Source organism: Rhamphochromis longiceps, linkage group LG22 (genome assembly GCF_057381845.1).
Source record: "Rhamphochromis longiceps isolate RC_006_pf linkage group LG22, R_longiceps_female_GT1.1, whole genome shotgun sequence".
Classification (NCBI taxonomy): Eukaryota; Metazoa; Chordata; class Actinopteri; order Cichliformes; family Cichlidae; genus Rhamphochromis; species Rhamphochromis longiceps.
Window position 1 is genome coordinate 8,220,991 of NC_140577.1, and position 23,974 is coordinate 8,244,964.

Consider the following 23,974-nt stretch of genomic DNA (forward strand, 5'->3'; position numbering starts at 1 on the left):
ATGAAAGTGTTATTGATATTTTAAATATATAGATATACTGAGTTATTTCTTCAAATATCTAAGATGCATTTATTGATGAGTGATATTTCACTAACAGTTTACTGCCGTTTTAAAAAAATATATTTTTCTTAACAGATGGAAAATGCCCAACAAGCACAAATTGAGCAGCAGAAAGCTATACTTCAGCAGTCTTTCATCACTGAGAAGGATGTCCTGTTGAAGAGAGAAAAGGCTGTTGAAGATGAGAAAAAGAAGCTTGAAAAGCAGTTTGAGGATGAAGTAAACAAGGCCAAGGCTCTTAAAGATGAACAAGAACGTCAGCGTAAGCTAATGGACGAGGAAAGGAAGAAACTTCAGGCCATTATGGATGAAGCTGTAAAGAAACAAAAGGAGGCTGAAGCAGAGATGAAAAACAGAGAGAGAGAATTGGATGTGCTAGAAAAGAAAAGGATTGAACAAGAAAAACTTTTGGAAGAGGAGAACAAAAAGCTCAGAGAGAGACTTCAGAATCTTGAGGTTGCTTCAAAGCAGGGTTCATCAACAACAAAAGAAATCGAAGTTCAGACCGATGAGGTCCCGGAGGAACAGCTAGTTGCTATGACAATGGTAGGAACAACAAAGAAAGTTTTCAATGGCTCTGTTGAGGATGGGCTGAAGAAAGATGGAGAATCAATGTTGGCATTTGACGGAATAAGAGAGAAGGTTCCTGCTGAAAGGCTTCATGAAGTTGGTGTCTTGACCAAGAAGGAATTTGATAAATTGAAAAAGGGCAAAGTTTCTGTACAAGAACTCGGAAAAACAGAGAAGCTAAAAGCATATCTTAAGGGAGAGAGCTGTGTTGGAGGCGTCCTGACTCCTTCCAAAGAAAAAATGAGTCTCTATCAGGCCATGACAGAGAAGAAGATTACTCCAAACACTGCTACAATGCTCCTGGAAGCTCAAGCAGCATCAGGCTTCATTGTTGATCCAGTGAAAAACAAGCTTCTGTCTGTAGATGAGGCTGTTAAGGAGGAGTTAATTGGCCCTGAACTTCATGACAAGATGCTGTCTGCAGAGCGGGCAGCCACTGGTTTTAAAGATCCTTTTACTGGAGCCAAAATCTCTCTTTTTGAGGCCATGAAGAAGGGACTTATTGAGAAGGATCAGGCCACCAAATTCCTAGATGTACAGCTTGCAACTGGTGGCATTATTGACCCCATCAACAGCCACAGAGTTCCCCTTCAAACAGCCTACAAGCAGGGTCAGTTTGATGCAGATATCAACAAAAAACTCAGCGATCCCAGCGATGACTGCAAGTTATTCATTGACCCAAGCACACAGGAGCAACTCACTTATAAACAGTTACTGGAAAAATGCAACAAGGATGCAGAGACTGGCCTGCTGATATTACCAGTGACAGAGAAAGCAGCTCAAACAGAGAGAACATACACAGATGTGGAGACTAAAGACATATTCAGTAAATCAAACGTTGATGTTCCTTTTGGAAAGTTCAAAGGAAAAACTGTCACCATTTGGGAAGTCATAAATTCAGAATACTTCACAGAAGAACAAAGAAGAGAGCTGATCCGTCAGTACAAGACTGGCAAGATCACAGTGGAAAAGATCATCAAAATTGTCATCACTGTTGTGGAAGACAAGGAGAAGAACAAGGAAAATGTGTTCAATGGCTTGAGGGCTCCAGTCTCTGCCAATGAACTGCTAGAGTCCAAGGTTATAAACAAAGATGTGTTCAACAAGTTGAGTAATGGAAAGATAACAGTTAAAGAGATCTCTGAGATGGATCCTGTGAAGAAAGCACTGAATGGGACGCCCAGCATTGCTGGACTGTTCTATGAACCAACCAAGGAGAAAATGCCTTTCTATCAAGCTATGAAAAAAGAATTACTTTCTCCAGAAACGGCCTTGAATCTTCTTGAAGCTCAAGCAGCAACAGGGTTTATAATTGATCCTGTAAAAAATGAAAGAGTCCCCGTTGATGAAGCTGTTAAGTCGAGTCTTGTTGGCCCAGAGCTGCATGAGCGTCTTCTGTCAGCAGAGAGAGCTATCAGTGGCTACAGAGATCCATACACAGGAAAAAATGTATCTCTATTTGAAGCCATGAAAAAAGGCCTTATCAAGAGAGAACATGGCATCCGTCTGCTAGAAGCACAACTTTCAACAGGTGGAATTATTGACCCCATTAAAAGCTATCGCATCCCACATGAAATCGCCTGCAAGCGTGGGTATTTTGACGAAGAAATCGGCAAGACCTTGAACACAAACACAGACGAGACAAAGGTCTTCTGTGATCCCAACTCACAAGAGGATGCAACTTATGCTCAGCTCTTGAATAAATGTGTCATAGACAAAGAAACTGGACTTCCATTGCTCTCTCTCTCAAAGAAGGCTCCAAAGCCAAAGGAAGACAAACAGATTACAGAAGCTAAAACAAAGGAAGCTTTGAACCAAGCCACCATGGAACTGGAGTATGGACCTTTCAAAGGGAGGAAAGTCACAATCTGGGAAATCATACACTCTGAATACATCACTGAGGAACAAAGGATAGAACTGATTCGCCAGTACAGAATGGGTTATGTGACAATTGAAAAGCTGATAAAGATTGTGATAACAATGGTTGATGAAAAAGAAGACAAAACAAAAGAAGAGGCCTGCTTTGAAGGCTTAAGGGCTCCAGTCACTGCCAGTTCATTACTTGATTCCAACATCATTGATAAGGCTACATTTGAGCAACTCCAAAATGGTAAAAAGACACCCAAAGAAGTCAGTGAAACTGATAAAGTCCGGAAGTACCTGCGGGGCACAGACCGCATTGATGGTATCACAATGGGAGATTCAGATGAAAAGTTAAGCATCTATCAAGCAATAAAAAAAGGTATTTTGCAACAGAGCACTGGGCTCACATTACTTGAGGCCCAAGCAGGAACTGGTTTCATAACAGATCCGGTCAAAAACCTGAAATACTCTGTAGATGATGCTGTGAAAGCTGGAGTCGTTGGTCCAGAGCTTCACGAGAAACTCCTCTCAGCAGAAAAAGCAGTGACAGGATACAAAGATCCATATACAGGCAATAAAATTTCTCTGTTGCAAGCCATGAAGAAAGAGCTTGTACTGAGGGAGCATGCTATTCCTCTTCTTGAAGCCCAGTTTGCCACTGGAGGGATAATTGATCCAGTTAGCAGCCATCGTGTTCCCAATGATGTGGCCATTCAGCGTGGCTACTTCAGCAAACAAATGGCTAAATCTTTCAGTGAACCCACAGGTGATGTTAAGGGCTTCACTAATCCCAACACCAATGGAAGAGTGACCTACAAGGAGCTGCTGGAGAAATGCAAAAGAGAGCCCAACACTGGTCTGTGCTACCTCCCCCTGTCAGAGGTTGAATCTCCTGCTCCTGTTGAGAAGTCTTACCAGTACTCAGAGGAGCAAGCCCAAACAGATCTAGCTAATACTCAAATTGACATCCCACTCAAGAGTTTTGCAGGAAAGAGTATGACCATTTGGGAAGTCATGAACTCAAATTTTCTTCCAGCAGAAGAGAGGCGCCGCCTCATGGAGCAGTATCGCTTGGGGCAAATCACAAGAGAAAGAATGCTAATTGTCATCATTGAAATAATTGAACAAAGGGAGACACTAAAGTCTGAGCAGAGTATGTCATGTGATGTAATCAGAAGAAGGGTTACGATTGATGAGCTGTACAATGCCCGAATTATTGACTTGCACACATACAACCTTCTGAAACAAGAAAAGATGAATATTCGGGAAGTAATGGAAATGCCAACAGTAAAGCAGTACCTCTTTGGCACTGGTTGTATTGCTGGAATTATGTCAGACAGTCCTCCCAAGATCAGCATTTACCAGGCTATGAAGAATGGAAAGATTAAGCCCGAAGTTGCTTTGAATCTCCTTGAGGCCCAAGCTGCGACTGGATTCATGATTGATCCAGTTAAAGACGAACTTCTAACAGTTGATGAATCTGTACGTAAGGGGCTTGTAGGTCCTGAACTCCATGATAAACTTCTCTCTGCTGAGAGAGCAGTTACAGGTTACAAGGATCCATACACTGGAAAAGTGATTTCTCTCTTTCAGGCAATGAAAAAAGACCTCATATCTGAGGATTATGCCTTAAGGCTTTTGGAGGCCCAGAATGCCACTGGAGGACTGATGGATCCTGAATACTACTTCCATCTCCCCATAGATGTTGCCATGCAGCGTGGATACATCAACAAGGAGACACTAGAGAGAATAACTGAGCCTACTGCGGATGTGCGAGGTTATACTGATCCAACAACAGATGAGAAACAGTCCTATGCTCAGCTGCTGAAAAGATGCAGAGTGGATAAAGAAAGTGGTTTGCGGCTGCTTTCACTGGCAGACAGAAGGCTTCTCTTTAAGGGTCTAAGAAAACAAATCACTGTGGATGAGCTGCTCCGCTCGCAGATTATCAACCAAAAGACATACAGTGATCTCACTGAGGGGATCATCACAGTGGAGGAGGTCAGCAGGGATGTGAAGAAGTACCTTGAGGGGACCAGCTGTATTGCTGGTGTGTTTGTAGAATCAAGCAAAGACCGTCTATCAATTTACCAAGCGATGAAGAAAAACATGATCAGACCAGGGACTGCCTTTGAGCTTCTTGAGGCTCAAGCTGCCACAGGTTATGTAATTGATCCAATTAAGAACCTAAAACTAAATGTCAATGAAGCTGTTAAAATGGGTGTTGTTGGTCCAGAGTTTAAAGACAAACTCCTCTCAGCTGAGCGAGCTGTGACAGGCTACAAAGACCCTTATTCTGGCAAGGTTATCTCTCTTTTCCAGGCAATGAAAAAGGGACTCATTCTGAAAGACCATGGCATTCGTCTGCTGGAGGCTCAGATCGCTACTGGTGGAATAATTGATCCACAAGAGAGTCTCCGATTGCCAGTAGAAACAGCCTATGAACGTGGCCTCTTTGATGAAGAAATGAATGGTATCCTCACTGACCCTTCTGATGACACCAAGGGCTTCTTTGACCCCAACACTGAGGAAAACCTCACCTACCTGCAGCTGATGGAGAGATGTATGATAGACCCAGAGACTGGCCTTGCTCTTCTGCTACTGAAAGAAAAGAAGCGTGAGAGAAAGACATCGTCCAAATCTTCTGTTCGCAAACGAAGGGTTGTCATCGTCGATCCAGAGTCTGGCAAAGAGATGTCTGTGTATGAAGCGTATCAGAAAGGACTTATTGACCACCAGACCTATCTAGAACTTGCAGAGCAGGAGTGTGAATGGGAGGAAATTACTATCACTTCATCTGACGGAGTTGTGAAATCCATGATCATTGATAGGAGGTCTGGTCGACAGTATGATATCGATGATGCAATCTCAAGGGGCTTGATTGATAAGTCGGCCCTGGATCAGTATCGATCAGGAATGCTGTCCATCACAGAATTTGCAGACATGCTATCTGGAAATATGAGCGGAAGCAGATCACGCTCATCCTCCTTTGGCTCCTCTTCTTCCTACCCCATGAGCCCAATACCTTCCATAAAAACACCAGCAACCACATGGACTGACCCAACAGAGGAAACTGGCCCTATAGCTGGTATTTTAGACACAGAGACATTAGAGAAGGTGTCTGTCACAGAGGCCATCCACAGAAACCTTGTTGATAATATAACAGGTCAAAGGCTGCTGGAAGCTCAGGCCTGCACAGGAGGCATCCTTGACCCAAACACTGGAGAGAAATTCTCAGTTGCAGATGCAATGAATAAAGGGCTTGTGGATAAAATTATGGTGGACCGTATCAGTTTAGCTCAGAAGGCGTACAATGGATTTGAAGATCCAAGGACTAAAACCAAAATGTCAGCAGCCCAAGCTCTAAAGAAAGGCTGGCTGTACTATGAGGCCGGACAACGGTTCCTAGAGGTCCAGTATCTCACCGGTGGATTGATTGAACCGGATGCTACAGGCAGAGTCTCCATAGATGAGGCTGTGAGGAAGGGCACCTTAGATGCACGCACTGCACAGAAGTTACGAGATGTTAGTGCATATTCAAAATACCTCACGTGCCCTAAAACCAAGCTGAAGATCTCCTACAAGGATGCAATTGAAAGGAGCATGACAGAGGAGGGAACTGGTCTGCGACTACTTGAAGCCTCATCTCAGTCAAGCAAAGGCCTTTACAGTCCCTATAGCATCAGTGGGTCTGGCTCTGCTTCTGGTTCACGGTCTGGCTCTAGAACTGGTTCCAGGTCAGGCTCCAGAAGAGGCAGCATGGATGCTACAGGATCAAGCTTCACAACAACCTTCTCTTCTTCTTCCTACAGTTCCCCAAGCTATGGCCGCAGATACTGATCTGTAAGGGAAGGATGTGCTATAAAGCCACAATGCTCACCAGATGCCTAACTCTCAGTGGAATAAAGACTACCTTTATTCTGCTCTGCATGGGGCTGTTACATAACTTTCAAATTGAATTATTTTGTTTATTGTATATGTCACATTTACATTTAGTGTTCATGCTTTCTCATCAGACTTTCTGATTATGTACTGTAAGCAGCTAGCAACCGCTCATTATTTTCAGTATCTATCACAGATGTTTCAAGTGTACATGATATTTTTTAAGTTTAACATCATAAGCATTTACTGTTCCAAAAACACTTAAATGAAATACCGTGTTACACGTTAGAACCAAAAGTGTTCATGACCCTTAGCTTAAACTGTTAGAACCAAATTGGATGTAAAAACTCAAATTCCTGTACATGTGTATATTTCTGAAAATTTTATCTAAAGAAAGATAAAAAGCAACTCTGCAGAGCAGAATATTGAGTCTCCTGAGGATTAATAAAACCGCTTTAAGGATATGCCAAGCTTCAAGATCTTTTGTCTCCTGGGCAACACTGCCGTACAGACTCTACCCGTATCTGAAGTCTTCTCCATTCCCATTTGTCTGTCTTAAAACCTGGACTTCCAAGAGCAAGCTCCCACAAATGAAACGATAATGTAGCTTAATATGACCATTAACACCGTCAGACACTTCTGGACTTTACACATCAAACTTCAAGACCAACACAATTAAATTCCAGCCTTTCTGGACACTTTAAAAGGTAGGTAGACATTTATGATTTGATTACTTACATTTTGTGATTGTGTAATTCAGGGAAGTCTAATGTTTGTGTTGAATTCTTCTGATTCACAGTTCACCTTGCTCAGATGTCTTCCAGAGACCCATGGTGTAATTTGGACTTTGACCTTCACTGTAATCAAGAATTTTATGCAACAGCACTGAAACACATTTGCGCATATAATATTTTATCAGTTTGTTTTAACAGTGGACCATTTTGAAACTTGCATCCAACCTTGAACTCATTTAAATAAAGGCCTAAACCATGCTTTGTAAGTGCCTGCAAAATACTGTTTAACACTTTACTGGGTTGATGAGTATTAGGAGACGTTTCATGCTGTAAACTGACTGAAAAAGCAGTGCTATCCATAATTTAATAAATAGTGTGTTATCAGGTAAGCCTTTTTACAGTCTGTTCCAGTATGTCACAAATACTTCAAGTATTTTTCCCCCTTCAAAGGCAAATAATGTCTGTACAGTATACTGACGATTATACAGAGCGCAGTTGCTATAAGCCATGAGTTAGCATTTCTTTGAGAAAGACCTTTAAGCTTTGCACCAGACCCAGTATTTGTATTTTACACTACGTATAGCTGTTTTCAGTTAAATCTCCTTTGTAAACACAATGGATCTGTATCATTTTATTTTCATACTCTAAACGTGCATGAATAACTAACATTTAAAAGGTGCAAAAATGAAATCCATCTGTATCCATTAAAGCGTTTTGTTTTGTTATATTTTGAAAGGTTTGAAGGATGTATTTTACTGAGGGTCGTCAAGCCTTGTTTAAAATGGTGTATTTATAATAAAAATGGTGATGAGGAATTTTAATGTAACACCCACCCTGTGTAAATAAACAGGAAAATGAAATGTTTTCTCAAGTGTATTCATTGCAATGAAGAATATTTAGCAGTTTTCAGTCAACTATGAGCAACACATTCACTGATTAAAAATGTCGGTGCATGGTCTATTTTTTTTTTTTAAGTACATCAATATAGACTAGTTTACTGGGGGTTTAATCCTATAATTAAACTTTATTTTTATTCGTAGTCTTTATATGACAGTGGAGAAAGTAGCCACAGCTACAAAGTGCACTGATAGGCTGCCACCGGGCCCTCTGACCACTGCTGGTTCTCAGTCATCCAGGTCATCGTAGTCAAAGGAGCTTGCAAAGAAAAGCATCTGGACTTCTTTAAGTTGCTTGAAGACGTTTCACCTCTCATCCAAGAAGCTTTTTAGTATCTTGCCCAAGGATATTTGGCATAAGCAGCCAGGAGGCAGCCTGGGATTGAACCACGACCTTCTGATTTGTGGCTGACCTGCTCTGCGACCTGAGCTACAGCCACAGCATGGATGTAATGCATCGATGGCCAAAACTTCATCCCCTTAGCTATAGATTGAAATAAAATTTAAAAAAAGTTATGAGAAAAGAAATACATAATTTAAACCAAATTCATTTACATTTTATTCATATGCTCAGTCTGCAACTGGATTGAAATGTGTATCAGTTACAGAGGGAGGGAGGGTTAATCTTTGGAATTGTCCGGAAAAAATTAAACATACCAAAATTACACTTTTGTACAAAAATTGCATTATTATCCAGTAGTGTGATAACGTTTCAGTGTCAAGTTACTTGATGATGATAAGAGCTCATCTGGAGCTGGGCTAACATGAGAGGTTTACTATATTTAATTTTTCTTCTTCTGCCGTGATTTAAATCTAAGGTTAAAGGTATGTTTGATTTAATTTTCCTCATGTGTGGATTGTTTTGTCAGAGGCACGTTTGATGTCCTTCGGCTACAGCTTAATTTTTCTGTGATGTAAATAAAACAAAAAACTTTAGTTACAACAAAAATAAATGAGGCAGTTGTTAATAAGTAGCAGGAAAAGAGCTATTCAGATCTAAAAAAAAAATATAGATCTGTCGCGTTCCCATTTCTTGAGCTGGGGGTAGATTTGCCAGATCATGGTAAGGTTGAGGGATTTCAGGACTTTGGGTCTGTTCAAGGGTGTAGATTTGGCATGGACGGAAGGGACGTGTCCCCACCAATATCCAGCGATTATTGAATTGTCCCCACCAATAATTTGATCTCTGCGAATAAAGAAAAACAAACCCGATAGAAAGAAAAAACGATCTGTCAACGTCTCATCCATCCAGCGGTGCAGAAAGAGTCAAATTACGTTCTCTACTGGAGTCCTACGTCATGTGACAAATCTGGCCAATGTGATTGGCTGTGCCTTTCAGGGAGCTCTGTTTAGTTTTAGCAGCGGCAAACCTGCGCTGTGAGGAGGACGGCAGGAAAACGGAAGATCCTGGATATAAGAAAGTATTTTTCAAAGAAACCTGTAAGTCGCTTAAAGTCAAGTTCACTCATAAAATGTGTCCGTCACAATAACGTTACAGGCTATGCTAGGCTTTGGCCCACATCAGTCTAAAACTGTATGCAACCATGAATAACGTGTTTTGGAAACTAACTGCACAACATGCAGCACTATTAGTTATCTCAGTCTCCCACAGTAGCATTTCTAATTTTGATTGAAACTGTCAGAGAAAACGGCAGCCTCGAGCAAGTCAGGATATTAGTTTACAGAGGCTATTAAAATTATATGTCTAACGTTAAAATGTTGGTGACACAATAATTTCATCCTAGTGGTACTGACATATTCATAGGGTTAATTTTTGAGACAAAATATCATGAGGTAGTTATGATTTTGCAAATATTCCACCTTTTAGTGCAGTTTGCACAAATTGTTTTTAAAATGCACTCACCCTACAAACATTACTGATGAGTCAAGATCTGCACAAATTGACAGAAACACTGAAGCAGCTCCACATTTTATTCTTATTGTCATGTATGTCCTATTTGTCAGGTGACAGAAGAACCAACACAAAGCTCAGAGAGCAATGGTGATACAAGATCACAGGTGAAGTTGGATGATGACTTGGTGGTTCATGACTGTATTTGAAGCACATGTGTGGCTGCATGTATTTGGAATGTCTCACTGTTATTCATCAGGTGACAGGCAGCTCTGCCATGTTGTAGCTCGGACGGAGGTGAAGAGGCAAGGTCACAGGTGACTGACTGATGATTTGGTGCTGTAGATTAACTAGTATTTATTAAATACTAATTAATACTAAATAATTATTAACAATTGTTAGGCTGCTGGTGTAAATTGATTCATTAGTGTTTATTTGACAAAGAATCTGAATTGACACGTCTCACTTTTTATATGGCACAAATCAATGTGTTATTTTATCATGTGGCAATATGTCCTAGTGCAGTCAGAGGGGAAGAGCCAGGGCCAAAGGTGAGGCACATCAAGCACATAGTAATAATTTTAATCTGAGGATAAAACGCATATACTGAGGCTGGAAGAAGCTTCAGTGCTCTCAGAAGACTAAAAACATGGCTAAGGTCAACAGTGACTCAAATGAGATTAAACAATGCTGCTGTATGCCATGTCCACCAGGAGAGCTGGACAGTATAGATGTAAAACAAATATGCCAGCAGTTTACCTCAGTTAACGAGAGGAGCAGGCATGTGTTTGGCTCCTTCACATAGCGGACATTGAGTTTTTGTGTGGGACACCAACAGTCCGTGTCTGTTGCTGTAACAGTAGTTCATGTTTAGAATAAAAAATCCCAGCTCACTGAGTTGATAGGGGCAATAGTGTGCCTAAAATGTTGCATAATTTTGCTGAGAGATCTTTTACTTTGTGGTAATCTTAGATGAGTAGTTTTATGGACAAAAACCAGCAGGTCATTCAGTGTTCCCTTAGTGCTAATGTATCAGAGATGTTGGTGTACTGTAACTGAACTAATGTTGTTAATTTCTTAAAGTCATATTCTTTTATTGTCATGACTCTATTTTTATTTTTGTATGATACCTGATTTATATGGAATATGGCTGAAGTAAACTAAAGTCTAAAATACTTAAGCAATTTAACATTATATATTTCACATATAAAACTATGAATTGTAATTTTAAATGGTTTAAAAGCATGTAGAATAGCACATGTAGGCAAGTATATTTCTCCTTTTTTTTTTTTTTATCAAGAAGCAAAGACAAAAAAGGGGGGAAAAAAAGAAACAGGGCAGGGTTCGGTGGTTGAATCATCCGTCCCCACCAATGCCAAAACCAAATCTACGCCCTTGGGTCTGTTCATGGTAATCTTTTTTTAAAAAACAGATTTTTTTTCATGTACTCAAATTTATGGGACATTTTTATTATAATGTAGTAAAAGAAAAAAAGACCAATTCTGAGCCAGGAAATTAACATGAAAATGAAATAATTCATACAAACAGTATCTCTTCAAAAAAAAATGTTAACCCTCAGGCTGTGTTTGAAAATATTTATTGTGTGTAAAAATTTGCTTAAATGTTTTTTTGTTTGTTTGTTTTTGATGGGCAGTAAGAGATAAGAGGTGTTCAACTATTTGATTTCAACATCTTATAGTTTCTCCTCAAACATTTGTGCTGCCTTCAGAGGCTCCAAATGCAATTACACTGTAATAAATCAGTAATTTCTTAAATAGGATTTAATTTGCATAAGTAGGCTATATATCATATTTCTATCTAGAAGATAACAAGGATCTGTTCATTTGCTCCTCCTTGAAAAAACTGCAAAAAAAAAAAAAAAAACCTTAAATAAAAGTGCACGTAGCCTATTCACTTTTTCTTGGTTTCTTTGGTTCGTTCCCCAAATTATCCTTAAAAAATTTCAAAGCACCAAGTTCTTGAAATGCTTTATGCAAACCAGCACCACATCTTTTGCCTCTCAAAACTACCTCATGTCGCTTTCATCATATGCATTGTCTTGGAGATCCCTAAAAAAGACATCCACCTTGGTCCCTAATGGACATAAATGTCCATTCCCCAAAAAGTGCAATAAAAATATTATGTATTAATATTTTTTTCCACTTTAAATTGGTCAGTCTTTTAAAACTACTTCTCCCTGAAATATTCATATAAAGTTTTAATTATATTTTCGTTGTTTTAACCCTTTAAATCCCAGTTGTATTACATGAGCGCCCTGTTTTTTTAGCCCCAAAAAACAAAAAAACTAAATATTTTCCAAAAAAAACATTTGAAGTAATATTTGATTGTTATTATAATTAGGCCTTTAGATGGGTCAAAGATTGGCACCAAAATTCATTTTGACCTGCCATTATTTTTTTTGCAGGAGCACATTAAAAAATGCATGCCTAAGGACAATTCCCCAAAAAGTGCAATAAAAATATTAAATATTAATTTTTTTTTCACTTTAAATTGGTCAGTCTTTTAAAACTACTTCTCCCTGAAATATTCATATAAAGTTTTAATTATATTTTCGTTGTTTTAACCCTTTAAATTACAAAAAAACTAAAAAAAAAACTAAAAAACTAAATATTTTCCCAAAAAAACATTTGAAGTAATATTTGATTGTTATTATAATTAGGCCTTTAGATGGACTAAAGATTGGCACCAACAGTCATTTCGATCGCCTTTTTTTTTTTTTTTTCAGGACCAGAAAATGGTCTCCAGGCGGCAAATGCTCCTCCTCTAGGCCGAAATAAGTGCATGTTGCCGGGGTAAGTCGCGACGATCACCGGGGCACGATCACCGGGGACTGCTTTTTCCAGCCCACACGTCCGATACCACGTGACAACAAATACGTCATTTCCTGTTGACTAAAAAAAAATGCACCCTCTCATGGTCCTAGGGACCAAAAAATGGTCCCGCCCGATCAGCGGGCGAAGCCGCTGCTGCACGCCGGAAATGAGGCTTCATTTCCGGCAGGTCTGTCCAAGCAGCCCGCTGTTTTCCAGCAGAGGTCAAATGTGAAGCAAGGGCGCCACCCGGTGGACAAATAAAAAATTTACAACTCTAAGGCCTGTAGTCCAAAACGAAACCTAAGCTGGAAACCTGACGATCCCTTTGACCGTAATTTTTCTGGCGTGAAAAATAGCGTTTATAATGGGTTTCAATGTGGACATTTTTGTCCAAAGGGACTAAGGTGGATGGATTTCTGTAACTTAGCCATTTTAGGCTGATTTAATGAATTGACACCACAATTAAAAAAAATAAGTAAAAAAAACATTCTTTGACAAATTTGGCTATATTCCACTCAACACAGTGAAGGTGGTTTAAAACTAAAAATGCAAAAGACAATAAATGTCCCTAAGGATCTCCAAGGGTTTAAAAGAAAGTCGGAAAAACCTGCTGTCAGTTTTATTTATATAGCGCTGTTATGGAGGCTGATACAAGATTGCGCAGGGTTTCACTGCAATCAGCAGAAGAGACCCAGTTACTGAAGCAAGTGTTATAGCTGTACAGCACAGTGGAAAAAAAAACTTTGCAGCTGACACCTGCACTGGGTGGATTAAAAAAAAGTCCAAGGTTTTGGTGAGGTTTTGCAAAACTTACTCTCAAACTAACGAAATTATACGAATGACATACTGTACAAATGACATTTTGCTGTAGGTTTATCTTTACTTATAAAAAATTATCTAAAATGTACATTTCGTTCTAAGATGTAATGAGAAACATTTTTGCCCCAGAGTGACCTGACATTAGCAGCCTGCTCTGACCAATCAACTTGCCAAATTTGATTGGTCAGGCAAATTGAGAAACTCAGCACTTGATTGGCTCACTGCCCGTGGGACAATGAGAGTGACAGATTTCCCAGACTTGAAATTGATACTTTTTCCTCTGTATCTCTCTCTCGCTCTTTTTTTTTTAAACATAGTTCACGTTGGGTCACACGAGTGGGCCCATTTGGTTGATTTAGTGCGGACACCACGGTTAATGAAATGTCCATGTCTTTACCTAAAGACTCAGCAGGGACAAACGACTACGCAGGGAAGCCAAAATGCGCCCGGTGCCGACACCACGGGATTATCGTCCCGAAGAAGGGCCACACAAAAATCTGCCCTTTCTTGAAGTGCCAGTGCTGGAAATGCTACCTGATAACGGAGAGGACGAAGATCGCCGCCCTACAGAGGGAAATGAAAAGAGCCGTGAAAGAGACCCGGCCTGGAGCCAGAAGGGTTAACGCGCAGGGGGACAAGGCTTTTGGGACCTCGAACCCAGATGGGGGTGCTCCATCCACATCTGAACCGATGTGCCCGCCACCCGCCTACCCTTGGAGTAGGCCTGAGGCGGGAGGACAGCCCGAGTCCGTCTGTCGCGACAGCAGGGATGTGCTGCCGTCGGCTGGTGGTAAATTTACACCTCTCACTAAGCTAATACTGTTAATTATGAAATATGAAACGTTGAGCTCAACGGACTGGATTAACGTGAAGTGGGAAAGTCGTTAATATAAGCAACGAATTAGCGAATTAAACGAATTAGCAAAATTAGCAAAAAATTTAAAACTCAACTGACATCTTTCTCTCTCTCCTGTATTAGCATGTATGGGAGCTTGTTTCCGCCAATAAATACGAACTTTTGACTGGCAGAATTAAGCCAACTGTCCGGTTACTATATCGCTATTAAAATTTCTTAATTGCTTAATAGCTCAAATTTTTAAGGTTATTATCTCAATTTGTAGTTATTTTCACAGAAATTTGAATTAGTAAGTTGAAATTTTGAAATAATAATCTGACATTCTTATGTCCTTCATAGGATTTCAGTTGATAGATTGTTTTGGAAAAAACAAAAACAAAAAAAACCCCAATATAGTTTTGTTTTTGTCAACTTTTCAGTTCATGGATGAAGGATGACAGGCTGCCAGACTGAAGTATTAGACTTAAATGAATTAAGTTTGAGGCAATTAATCAGATCAAATCACATTTTCAAATCATGTAAAAGCTATTTTGTAATAAAACCCTTCAGTCTGGCAAAAACAATGCTAAAACGATGAGAGCCTCTGCTGAACTTCTGGACAATAGGTCCTAACATTAGTGAATTCTGAAAATGCTAAATGAATGTGTCATGCAGATAAGTGTATTACTGAAAGGGTTAGACTGTTGTTGTGTAGCATTTCCTTTTTAAAATGGACCGCTCCAACTTTATGTCAACACTTACTGAATAAAGAAAGAAAGAAAAAAAAGATAGATTGTTTTGGGGTTTTTTTTTTAAATTATTATTATTATTTGTTTTTAATGCATCTACATATGCATTAAAAACATATGCATGATTCTGAATTAAATACCTGCACAAAAAAAGAGAAAAAAGTGTGAGAGAATAGTTTGACTTGTCTTTTCACAAATGTAATATCTTTAGGACATTAAGAGGGACAGAGAGGGGCTGAAGTTAGCAGGTTTAAACCTCATGGAGCACTGATATTCTAATTCATACAAAGTGAGACATTTTACTGTGACTTATTTAAAGTATAAAAGTAATACTAATGATAATTTTGTTTATGGTCTTTGCTGATTATTCTTGTCACAAAGTTTAACAACTTGTGCCGGAGGTGCACCCACTTGATGAAATATTCAGTGTTATTGTTTCATTATATATAACAATAAACTATATAATTAAATAGTTTAAACTACATTCATAAACTGTATTTGTTAATATTTGCATAATCATTGATGTGGGTGTACATCCATGCAAACGAATCTCTTTTTTCTTTTCCACTGTGCATCTAATTTTGTGTGATTTTTTTTTAAATATTACTGACCTACTTTGTCTTGTCTTGTATTTATTTTATTTATTTATAATATTTATTGTATTTATTGGGCTATTCTCACTATTTTTTAGGAATTTCCTGGGTAAATAAATAATATCTTATTTTTCTCATTTCATCTGATCTTTTAAATTCTGTGTGTTTTAGTGTATTTTCATCTTGATCCATAGTTTTGGGTTAACCCCTAAAAAAATAAATAGACTTAATAACTCAAAATTTAGACTTACTCAGAAGTAACCTAAAAATGTCTTCAGTGTTGAGTGTGAGTAAGAGTTGTGTCTTTAAATGTACAGTAGCTTATAATGCTTTATCTTTCCTTCCAGATTCACCTTTTTTCAGTGAATTCAGGCAGATGGCACGTCTGCCTCTTGTTAACTTTCCAGTTAGCATGCCAGGCTATCACGCCAGCAGCTATCCCTCTCCATCTCATCAATTCCTGCCCAAAATGTGGCTGCCCCCTGTACATGTTGGGTACCTTTACCCTCCCCCACTACAGCCTGGTCCTCCAGCTGTAAGCCACTGTTTCTACTACACTACATGAAAGATGTGCTGAAAAAAATGGCTGCAATGATCTTCGAAATGTTTCGTTAATATTGTTTAGACAGAGATGTGTAATGCAATAAATATGCTTGTATCTCTGTCAGGCTTGCAGGGGAGCCTTCTTTACCCATCAGTCACTGCCTGAGACTTTTAAGGAAGAGCTGATGTCACGGCAGCACCCACCACCTCCTGCACCCAGAGCCACTGAGCAGGAAGCTGCTCAGCAAGTTGATGAGGGGAATGAATCATAAAAAAAATATGTATGTATGTTTTCCCTGTTATTAAGTTATTGTGTTTCTTGTTCCCTTGTTCCAGTTCATGTTTAGGTTCTTGAATTGTTGTTGAATTGTTTAAAATTTATAGGTTACACATCTGTTTTATTTTCTGGATTTTCAAAATCAGTTGTTAAATGTTTTATTAGGATTTTATTTTATTTTTTAAAATATTTACTGTTGTTCAAATTTCCATTAAAGTATATGTCAACATATCTATGTAGCGTTTCCTTTATATATATTTTTATTTTATTATAGTTTGTTTTGTAACTGAGCCATATTGTTTGGTAGTTGTTGTTTTCTTTTGTTTGTTTGTTTTGTTAGCCCCTGAATTCTGCAAGTTGTCCACAAGGGGGAGCAGATACACTTTCAGTCTAATCCAGGGGTTTCAAACTGACTTCAGTGACTCCACACAGTCAAGTTATAGCTCAGTTGTTCAAATTAAACAGTTATATGTGAGTTATTCAAATTAAATAACATTATTTTTAGTGTATATAATTCATTTGATTTGTAAAGGTCAAAAATACTTTGACCATGGGGTCATTTTTGCAGATGTGTAGTAATACAGGAACAGCAGTGCAGTTTATTAGAAAACTGAAGATATTCACTGCAGTTCTCACCAAACCATCGGGTGATATCGGACTTTTCTAAAGTCTGGCTTTTATCCAGTGACTGTGAAGAAAGAAGGGAAGTTTTTTTTCTGTGTTTTTGAAGTCAAACTTACCCAAACAATTCCAAACATGCACCACTCTACCTGCAGTGGCTCTGCGGCCCAGTAGAGGGCCCTGCTGTACAGTTTGAGTCTCTTCACTCAGCAAAAAAACAAGAATGCTCCCACATTTTCCTCATTTTTTGTGTTACATTGAAAGAAGAGCCAAAAGTATTAGTGTTGTTTATTACACTTAATAGGAATAAGTAACAATGCTGGAGAAATGTCTTGACATAGCTACAGCACACTGTAAATAGGCAGATACATCAGTGGTCCAGCATTAAATCATGTCTGGTACTAAAATGAGTAACATATTAAGCACTTTGTGCTCTCTTGGCTGTCCCTGGGCATTCACTGACCCTTTCACTCATTCACGCTGATCTATTTAGCATCTTGGTGCTGTGCTTTCGCCATACTGGTGAGATTTTCATCAGAACGATCCATGTGTGCATGAGCAACTTCAAGCCAAATCCCTAAGTGCAGCACTCAGGAGGCCGGGGATTGCCTGAATTCCTGAGAATACAGATAAATAATAGATGACATTCTTCTTTATTCGTCTTTTCTCCTCTTTCTCTTTGCATCCCTGCTGTTTTTTCCTCTTCCTTTTTTTTTTCCTGTTTTGTCCCTTTGGACTTACAGGAAGGTCTTCAGTCAGAACTGGATTCATTTACGGCCCTTTTATTCTAACCTCCTGAGAACCGAGGAAAGGAGCAAATCTTCCCACTTAACTTTTTTGTGATTTCCTTCCTCTTTGGCGGTATTAGAGGCCACCCAAACACACGGGGGATGTCAGTGGGGAAAGCCCTGGGTGTCCTCTATTTATTACATCAGGACTTAGTAAGATAGCTCAAATAAGTCAAAAGATACAGACCAAAAACAAATGTCCATTACAAAGGACATACATGAATAGGCTTGTTCTCAGGAGGATATTATAATTTCTATAAATTGTTTGTTTTTAATGAATGCCTTAATTTTAAATAAAATAATAAAGATGCATGAAGTGTAAAACATGTGGGGGTGAAAACAGATTCTGCTCCAAGTATTTAAGAGAATAGGATTATAAGGGCAACTCATCATAAGAGCAATGAGCGCCTGTGATATTGTTTGCATGTATAAATATAAGGAAAGCACACAGGGGTGCTTCAAATACGCCAACAATAGCAAATGAAAGCCAACCTAATGCTGCTCGTTATAGCCAGTAAAAGCTGATCCAGGTGCCCAGTGAGTTCTTTTAAGGTAGTCTTTCTTAAGGAGGGAGAAGGCCTATCACCTGGCTGAAAGCATGGCTTTTAACAGTTTTGGGTAGTGCTGCTTTTCTCTTCTCAATAAAATTCAATTTTATTTACTTAGTGCCCAATCACAATGACAGTCACCCCAAGGGTTTTATGTTGCGGTAAAGACTCTACAGTAATAGAGAGAAAAGTGGGAAAGAAAAACTCCCTTTTAACAGGAAGAAATGTCAGACAGAACCAGGCTGAGGGAGGTGCAGGCAGCTGCTACGAGTGGATGGAGGTAAGGGGAGGGAGACGGGACAAAAGACACACTGTGGAAAAGTTAACAGTAACTAATTATTAAATGCAGAGTGGTGTATAAACCCATATAAACACGAGAAGCTCCCAGCAGCCAGGAAGCGTAACTAAGGGAGGGTTCTGAAATATAAAATCTGAGTTTACATCTGGACTTCAGATTTGCTCCACTGTTCACAAAGTGTCAGAGATTATAAGGATCAAAGGTTTTAAAGAAAAATTCATCAGGACAAAGAAACAAACTGAAATCAGTCATTGCAGATTAAATAAAGTGAGTTAACAGCATTACTTGCATGAATGCAGATCTGCAGAACAGGTTCTTTAGGTCAACATTACCAACACGCAATTCTTCTTCAGCATAAAACTTGCCTCACATGCCTTTAGCCCCATGATCGGAAGATTGGGGGTTCGAATCCACTGAACGACTACCCTGAGGTACCCCTGAGCGAGGTGCGATCCCTACACACGGCTCCCCAGGCGCCCGGTGGCTGTCCACTGCTTCACCGAGTGAATGGGTTAAATGCAGAGAGGAATTTCCCCACGGGGATCAATAAAGTATGCATTATTATCATTATTAAACATGACAGTGAATGTCAGCAACAAAGAACAAGCAAGTGTATTTACTTTCAACAATGCGGGGTCTCCAGGTAACTGAAAAAGCACCAACTGTGAATCTTTTGATCTTGTGTTGAATTATTCCAACTCAAACATGTTCAGATTCCTGGTGAAAAACTCAGTACGTTTGATAGAAAAAGATCAGAGACGTCTGATGTTTTGTAGGTTTTAGTCTAAAAATTGAAAAAGAAAAACAGCTAAACCAAGGCTGGGTTGATATTTATATCACGCAGTATGCTTCCAGGATTCACTTTATAATGGTTGGTAAAAATTTTCCAGTTGCCGCCTACACACAGCCCCGAGGAAAATTCATAACCTCACAGACTCTCCTGAGTTATCCAGGTATGTAAGGTTGGCGTCAGTTACAGTGAACACATAAGCAGCTTAGATGAACTTGTTTTATTGAAAGCTTAAGCTAGTGTTATGCTGCACACTGCAGAGGTGAAGCTTTTGAAACCAAAAATCAGCAATGGAAAATCACTCGGTCTATATTTTTCTTTAGTTCTGTTTGCAAAAATGCACTTAAAGAAATGCAAAAGTACTCATTATTCACCCAATGCATCATGCATTGTTTTAGTCTTGCATTATTTAACTGGTAAAAGTGATTGCTGTATGTTAAAGGTCCCCAGTTGTGTTTTCAGACATCATCACACTGTCTGTTTCACAGTCTGCACTGATGCCTAACAGTGCATTTTCTTGCATGACTGTTCAACCCGCCCAAACAAAAACAATTAGAAACTCTGCCTGTGGAACTTGTGACTGACAATAGGTTCTAAAGATAATGATCTTCAGCAGCGCTTTTAGCGAGTGCATGTAATTGTGTAGTGGTGTTTTCAGTTTTAACCAAACTTGGCAGCTTTGTGATCTCCAAAATTGAGCGTTGTTCAGACATTGTTAAGAGAACAAATCATAATGTTTTCCTAAATCAAACCATTTATTTATTGTCTTGCCGCCCCAAACTGCAAGCAAAAAGAAAACACTGACATAATGCATTAACAACATGACATGAAATAAGGATTTTAAGTCCGGTGTTCTAATGCAGAGTTTGTACCTCTTTTAACTCGTGCAATAAACAGAAGATTTATGTCCCCACTTCAGTGTTTTTGTTGCTTTTTTGCAAGCCCTTTGGATACACAGTGGAAGGAATTGTGAGCAGACTGAATGCTGACTGGTCAAAAACACGAAAAGGAAAAGGAGCAATCGCAGAGTTCTGGTGGATGTAGTGAGGGGAAAAAACACATCGAAGATCACAAACAGTGGCTACAATCAAGGCTGAAACGACAACCTTAAGATGTAGTGCAATGGCACAGTGTGGGAGAAATATTATCTCGGATATAGGTCACAATCATTTCTATTTTGAGTGCCACTATATTACAGCACAGTCCTCCTCCGTGTCCAGGCTGGCCTGTGCGGTTATTCTGAGACTCTCTGCTCTTTGTTTAGTCAGACAACTGACTTTTGTTTTTGCACACCAAATCAAATGTTTATGTTTTATAACACAATCTCGTCCATCATCACAGAAAGCATCCTCTGCAACTCAAAAATGACTTGGAAAAGAAACCTACAAACAGCATGTGAACACAAGAATCACTGCCAGTAAGAGTGAAAGACTTATTATTCCTCAGAATCTCCACCCTGAATAAGAATGTGTTGCTGTAGTGAAAGCAGATGTAGAGATAAGAGCTTTAACACTTGGCTGTGTTCCACCAGGAGGGACTTTTTAAGCTGCTTTGAAAGATTGTGTCAAATTCAGAGATAACAGATACCATCTCATCACTGCTGACAAAAGACTTTCACAAGAACTGGTGTCCTGTAAAATTCAAATTATAACAGTGGGAAAGAAACCACACCGGGTGGGTAATTTAGGATACGATAATAAGAAATCACATCTAAGAGTTTAAGTATTTTGTACAGAGTTTTTATTTAATGTCTTTCAAAATTGACATGGGTTGCTCAGCCATGAAGACAGTAACCCTCTGGGCTGTATGTGACCTTTGACACTAAGTGCTTCTATTAATGGAATGTGGCCTGATCAGGATGACTACAAACATTTACTGGATGGATAAAAATTAATTAGTTGTAGTAATTATCACTTTTTCCCAGACACAGGGTGCCTCATGTCGGGAGACCTTCTGCGTAGATGATTGTTAAAAGTTTTGCACACATTAATCTGAGCGCTTCTCTGTACAGATGTGAGAGAGGATTCAGTTGTGTTAATAAATCCTAAAGTTCAAAGTGAGTTTCAATAACTTAAAAAGAGTAGTCAGTTTATGCATAATCATTCCGACACACGTTACTTGCGCAACAGGTTTCCTGCAGCGTGCATGATTCAAGATAGAACAACAATTTATTTTACGCAAGCATCTTTAATTTGTGAGCCAGTAGCAGATCTGTGCATCGCTCAGTGGCTGAAAAATACCTCTTGCACTGGAAATTAAGTATAAAGAAGCATGAAATGTAATTACCTGTATTCACTTCAAGTTTTACTTGATTGCAGTTTGTCAACAGATACTCTTCTTGCTCTGCACAATAAGACTGTTGGCACCACCCATGACACTACATTATTGTAGTTGTCAGATCTGCAAGAGAAACACTAAGAAGTAAAAAGAAAAGCATATTGTGTCCCAAGACCTTTAACATAACCTGAACTGTGGACATATGAGAGATTATGTTCCTCTTAGCTGTTCCAACCTTTTGCTGCTTGGTCTTACTTTTTAAATAAACAATCACACTTATGCAGAGGCTAATGTGCCAGACTATTTCTTTTTCTGTCTGCAGTACATTCCTATCATCCTGCTGCCCCAAAATGTTGAAAAAATTATCTGTAAAGTAAAGGATTTTTGTATGATATATGTTTCCACTTCATATCCATAACGTCCCAGCATTTGCCCAACTAGCTGTTGGGAGTTTTGTTGCCAGCTGATGTATGTGAAGAGGAGCTGGGTGTTCCTGAGATAAGACGAGAGCTAATAAAACCCTTCAAGTGTCGTTGTAGGTTGCAGAACATGCCACACTTTAAAGTTTATCTAGGAATCTCTCATAGAAAATCCTGCCGTTGAAGGTAAAATTTACCTTTAGCAACAAACTAGGCAGATGTGAGAACACGTTGGCTAATAATGTAGCTCTGTGACAAAGTTCAGCTGTCATGCTCAGTACTCGCTGGCCGCTCCATGAAAGAGTGGATCTTGCCTTGTATTAACAGTTAGGTTAGTGATGTTGGATCACCTATACCAGCTGAGAATTATCGAAACTGGTTTCTTGAACATGACGAGGCACATGGATGTGCAGCACAGAAATCTGCAGAATAAATATGACGGATGGTCTGTGTGGGCAGAAGTCTTTCTTTTTGAAAGCACTTGCACATTTTTGGAGACTTAACGCTTCTCCTGCATTTATTTTGAGTGCAAAAGCTCATCAGTTAAAAATTAAAGTGTTGAACACTGTCACTTCTCATCCTCAGCTCACTACAGCAAAAAGAATGGTGCCACCAAACTTTTGCAACAATCATGCTCAACTATTTCAATCATCAACTCCAGTCAGAGATAACACCACTGCACTCTTATAATCAGGTATGACCTCAGAAAATGTGCGATTTCAGGAATGGTTCAATAACTGCTTGTGTGTTTGGATTTTTGGGGTGGAATATTTCTGAAACGGGATCTTCTGGTCTAAGCTCAGAGGAGTGTTTTCCAGTGAAGAACTGTGAGTTTTGGATAAGAGATATTTTTTGAATACAAGCATGATCAGCAAAGGGAAACTCTCGGAATGGAAATAATCAAAAGAAAAGCACAGTCGGGGTTATTTTTGAATCCTTCTGCACAAAAGTGGACAGGTATTAATGACGAGAAGCATTTGGGGGCTGCTGGAGCAGAACGAGCTGGGTGTGGCGCTGACATGAACAAACAATGAAAACACTGTTGAAGAAACATTCCTGGCCTTGTCCTTTAGTTTCAAGCATAAGGAAAAAGTTGAGCAATATCCTGCAGGACTGTTAACAAAGGGGAGCAAAAAAAGGAGTTCCTTGTCAGATAAGGGAGCAAAGAAAGACAGAAGTGACGTTTGAAATGAGATTTTGATTCTGTAAATACTATAAATAACAATTAAATACTGTGGGCTTTTTAAAAGACAGGCAGTCTAAGAGCTCTCGTCATGCATCTGTACACTTGCATCAGACGCTCAGTTTTCTGAATGATGCTGTCATAATTTTAAGGCTATCAATATTTACAATAGTGAACTGTTTTGTAAGTTCGATCTTTAGGGTTGACCAGATCCGCCGGAGCCGCTGAAAGACCGTACCTGCTTTTACAATTCGACACACAACGTCATGCTCAGCATCTCCATCACTTGCCAGGATGCTGCCCAGCAGCTCCAGCAGTTGCAGTCCTGCCGTAATGGGGTCCTGTATCGTCACCTAACCTGTCCTCATGACCTTTGTCTTGTTTCCACTGATCCGTAAGCCCACTTTGGCTGCCTCTTGCTCCAAGCATGATGTCATATTAGTCATGTTTTTCCGATCGTCACCCAACAAAGCGATGTTGTTTGGCGAAGTTGAGGTCCTTCAGGTATTTTGGTGGATGGCAAGGTATCCCAAAGCCGTCTTG

At 39.3% G+C, this 23,974-nt stretch overlaps 2 protein-coding genes across 18 annotated transcripts in view; both read left to right on the forward strand.

The window, feature by feature from the left end:
- Positions 1 to 7,969, forward strand: part of pleca (plectin a) — a 105,456-nt gene extending 97,487 nt beyond the window's left edge. For all 16 annotated transcript variants that reach the window (XM_085396560.1, XM_085396562.1, XM_085396561.1 and 13 more), the window contains 2 exons: positions 136 to 7,082; positions 7,175 to 7,969. In XM_085396560.1, the coding sequence (XP_085252686.1) occupies positions 136 to 6,333 (6,198 nt within the window). In that variant the 3' untranslated portion in view covers positions 6,334 to 7,082; positions 7,175 to 7,969. The remainder of the gene's footprint in view (positions 1 to 135; positions 7,083 to 7,174) is intronic.
- A 1,414-nt stretch (positions 7,970 to 9,383) lies between these two features.
- Positions 9,384 to 16,661, forward strand: LOC146643330 (uncharacterized). 2 transcript variants are annotated; one of them, XM_085396584.1, is made up of 5 exons: positions 9,384 to 9,445; positions 9,971 to 10,024; positions 13,828 to 14,300; positions 16,035 to 16,222; positions 16,356 to 16,661. In XM_085396584.1, exons 3-5 carry the CDS (start codon positions 13,892 to 13,894, stop codon positions 16,500 to 16,502), a joined length of 744 nt encoding a protein of 247 aa, XP_085252710.1. In that variant the 5' UTR covers positions 9,384 to 9,445; positions 9,971 to 10,024; positions 13,828 to 13,891; the 3' UTR covers positions 16,503 to 16,661. The 2 variants fall into 2 exon arrangements, with proteins under 2 accessions (XP_085252710.1, XP_085252711.1); XM_085396585.1 differs by lacking the exons at positions 9,384 to 9,445; positions 9,971 to 10,024 and having other exon boundaries at positions 11,800 to 14,300.
- Positions 16,662 to 23,974: the final 7,313 nt, after the last annotated feature.

Excerpts from the sequence above, each read along its gene's own strand:
- LOC146643330 (XM_085396584.1), top strand. The coding sequence starts at position 13,892 with ATGTCCATGTCTTTACCTAAAGACTCAGCAGGGACAAACGACTACGCA. Across the intron at positions 14,301-16,034 it reads TGTGCTGCCGTCGGCTGGTG|ATTCACCTTTTTTCAGTGAA; the intron begins GTAAATTTACAC and ends CTTTCCTTCCAG. Across the intron at positions 16,223-16,355 it reads TACAGCCTGGTCCTCCAGCT|GCTTGCAGGGGAGCCTTCTT; the intron begins GTAAGCCACTGT and ends TATCTCTGTCAG.